The sequence below is a fragment of the Nothoprocta perdicaria genome, unplaced genomic scaffold (assembly GCF_003342845.1).
Source record: "Nothoprocta perdicaria isolate Ctin4 unplaced genomic scaffold, notPer1 scaffold_218, whole genome shotgun sequence".
Taxonomy (NCBI): domain Eukaryota; kingdom Metazoa; phylum Chordata; class Aves; order Tinamiformes; family Tinamidae; genus Nothoprocta; species Nothoprocta perdicaria.
The window spans coordinates 1,178,546-1,181,430 of NW_020455399.1; the positions used below are offsets into that span (position 1 = coordinate 1,178,546).

At 74.5% G+C, this 2,885-nt stretch overlaps 1 protein-coding gene across 1 annotated transcript in view; it reads right to left on the reverse strand.

Annotated features, from left to right (window-relative positions):
* Window positions 1–358: 358 nt before the first annotated feature.
* Window positions 359–2,885, reverse strand: part of TMEM59L (transmembrane protein 59 like) — a 3,457-nt gene continuing 930 nt past the window's right edge. The window contains exons 2-8 of the mRNA XM_026038802.1: window positions 2,316–2,458; window positions 2,130–2,224; window positions 1,196–1,342; window positions 1,006–1,066; window positions 822–912; window positions 581–698; window positions 359–481 (exon numbers count right to left, since the gene is read on the reverse strand). Of these exons, the coding sequence (XP_025894587.1) occupies window positions 359–481; window positions 581–698; window positions 822–912; window positions 1,006–1,066; window positions 1,196–1,342; window positions 2,130–2,224; window positions 2,316–2,458 (778 nt within the window). The remainder of the gene's footprint in view (window positions 482–580; window positions 699–821; window positions 913–1,005; window positions 1,067–1,195; window positions 1,343–2,129; window positions 2,225–2,315; window positions 2,459–2,885) is intronic.

Below are 2,885 nucleotides of genomic sequence, written 5' to 3' on the forward strand. Positions count from 1 at the left end.
TGGGACATGGCTGCATCCCAGGGGCTGCCTCGTCGCCTTGGGGACATGGGGCCGGCCCGCGGGAGACCCCGATGGCATCACCTGGATGCAGGTGTCCCCAAGGGCCAGGGCTGGTGCCGAGGAGGCTGCGGAGCCGGGAGGGGCCGGAGCTTCCCGGGAAGGGGCCGGCTGGAGGCAGCGCTGGGCACGGCGGGAGCCAGGGCCGCTGCTCCCTGCGGCTGCCGCCGCCAAATCCATTCGCCACGTCCCGGCTCCGGAATTCCCAGCGCCGGAGCCTGCAGGGCGGCCGGCCGGGCTCCCGCTCCCGCTGCGGCCCCGCCGGCGCCTCGGCGCGGTGCCGCTGCACCCGGGGGTGCCGCTAGAGCAGCGTCTTGTCCGGGCGGAGCGGGGGGCCGCCGTGCGCGGGGGCCGCGGGGTGCAGCGTGACGGCCAGCACGGGCGGCACCGCGGCCCCCGACGGCCCCTCCTTGGTGCCCRGCGGCTGCAAGAGAGGCCGGGGGGGACAGTGCGGCGGGGGCACCGCATCGGGACCCCCCCGGGGCACTTGTGTCCCCACCAGGCGCCTGGTCCCCATCGGTACCTGTGTGCGGACGCGGTGCTCGGGGGCGGTGACGAGGCTGGCGCAGCTCAGCCACAGCATGGCCGCGACGGAGAGGAGGAGGCCGGYGGCCAGGATCCAGCGAGGAAGGCCCGAGCGCCTGCCAGCCGCCCCGCCGGGGCCACGGGCAGAGCTGGGCAGCAGCACCGGCCACGCGGGGCACCCGGGGATGGCAGGAGCCCCCGCAGGCGCCCGGCCGCCCCGTCCCGCCGGCTGCGCCTACCTGGACATGCAGCCGAGGAGGTCGTGCCCGGGCGGCGGGGGCTCCGCGCGGCCCCCCGGCTCCGGCGCCTCTGGGACCCTCTGCCCGGAGCCTGGGGYGGGAGGTGGCTCTGAGCCCGGGTGCCACCCGGGTCCCCGGCGGTGCCACCCGCTCCGGCCCTGTCCCCGACCCCTCCATCACGCACCGGGGCCCGGCCGCGGCCGCTCCGTTCGCTCCGGCACAGGGGACTCCAGCTCCGGCTGTGACTGGCACCAAGTGAGGAGGAGGATGAGGAGGAGGAGGAAGGATGGCTGTGAGGCTTTGTCCCACCGGCAAAGCAGGGGCAGCCGGCCCAGCTGCTCCAGCACCGGGATGCTCCGGAGCCGCAGCCCTACCTGGAAAACCACCACTTTGCCGTCATCCGCCTGCAGGGAGAAGGTCCATGTGGAGGAGATGAAGCTCTGGGCAGAGCTGACGATGCCGGAGCACAAGGTGGAGAGCAGGTCGAGCACGGAGAGCGGCGCCGGCGCCGGCTCCCGGCCCTGCAAGGTGCCGGGCTCAGCGGTGTCCCCGCCGCGCACCCCGTCCCCGTCCCCGTCCCCGTCCCTGTCCCCATCCCGGCGGATGCCCCACGCGGCCGGTGACGCCGCGGGCTCCGCTCCGCTGGCAGCGGCCCCGTGTCCCAGATTCTTGGCCGTGGCAGTGAGTTGTTATTTTTAAAGCCTCCCCGCTGGAATCCGCTTGGCCGCTGCCTGCCGCTGGCTCCTCTCGCACGGGCAGGCCGGCAAACAGGAAATAAATCGGTTGGATTCTGCCCTGGGAACCCGGCGAGGAGGCCGAGCGGAGGCCGAGGGGGCGCAGGGGGAGTCACGGAGGCTCCAGGGCCGCCGGATGCTCCAATGGAATGCGGTTTCTGCTCCAATGGGATGCGGTGGCCACTCCAAAGGGATGCAGTGGCCGCTCCAAAGGGATGCGGTGGCTATTCCGAYGGGATGTGGCGGCCACCAGTGAGCGGGAGCACTCGGGATGTGGGGCCTACAAGGGGTTTTGCCAGGACCACCCCCCACTTCTTCCCAGTCTGAAACCTCCCCCGGCCACAAAGGGCCAAACGGCCCCACCTTGGGCCAGAGCCTAATTTAATTAACTGGGCAAAACCCGAGTTAATTAAACGTAGGCGGGAGGCGTTGCTAATGGCTGGAGTGGAGAACAGACCCAAACAGGGGGTCTGCGAGGCCAAACCTTTCCYGGGGACTACGGTCCCCTCCGTAACCAGCACTGGGGGATCCCGGGGGTCCCGCGGGTGACCCGGGGGGAACCTGGGGGTCCCACCTGCTCCGGGCCGCTCTCCGCCGGGAGCTGCTGCCGGCGGCAGCCGCTGGCGCAGCCGCGCTGCTCCTCAGCTCCGCCGTAGGCTTCGGCACAGGCTGCGGCGGGAGGCGGCGGCGTGAGCGGCTCCTCGGAGCCGGCTCCGGAGCGGAGCGGGCGCCGGGAACGGCGGAGCCGCCGGCGCGTTACCTGCTTCGCACTGGGCTCTGGTGGCGTCGAGCCCGGCGCCGGCGTCCACGAAGTGACAGATGGAGAACAGCCGGCAGCCCCGGTAACAGGCGTTGAGAACAGCGTCCTGGCGGCGGGAGGAGGAGGAGGAGGAGGGCYCGGCGCTGGCGCGAAGCAGGGCCTGGGCACGGAGCCGGCGCGCGGGTCCCCGCCAGGCCCGTCCCCAAGGAGGCCGGTGGCGCCGGGGCCCGGCGGGGTTCGCCCCGGCCACCGCGTCACCCGCGGCCCCGTCCGGCCGCGCGGCCACCGGGGCGGCACCGGGGGCACCGCGGGGCGGCTGCTGCCCCCAGGACACCCCGAAACGGGGGCAGCTGCTGCCGCCCCCCCGGGGCAGAACCGGAGTGGGAGCGGGGATCTTTGCGGGGGGGCTGCCCGGCCGCGGCTGCTCCGGGGCCGCCGCGACCCGCGATGCTGGCGGCCCCCCCGCGGTGCCGCCGATGCCCCCGGTGCCCCCCCACCGGTATCGCGCACCCCCTCCCGTGCCCGCGCACCCCCCCCCGCCGGTGCCGCCCGCCGCTGCCCGCGCCCCTC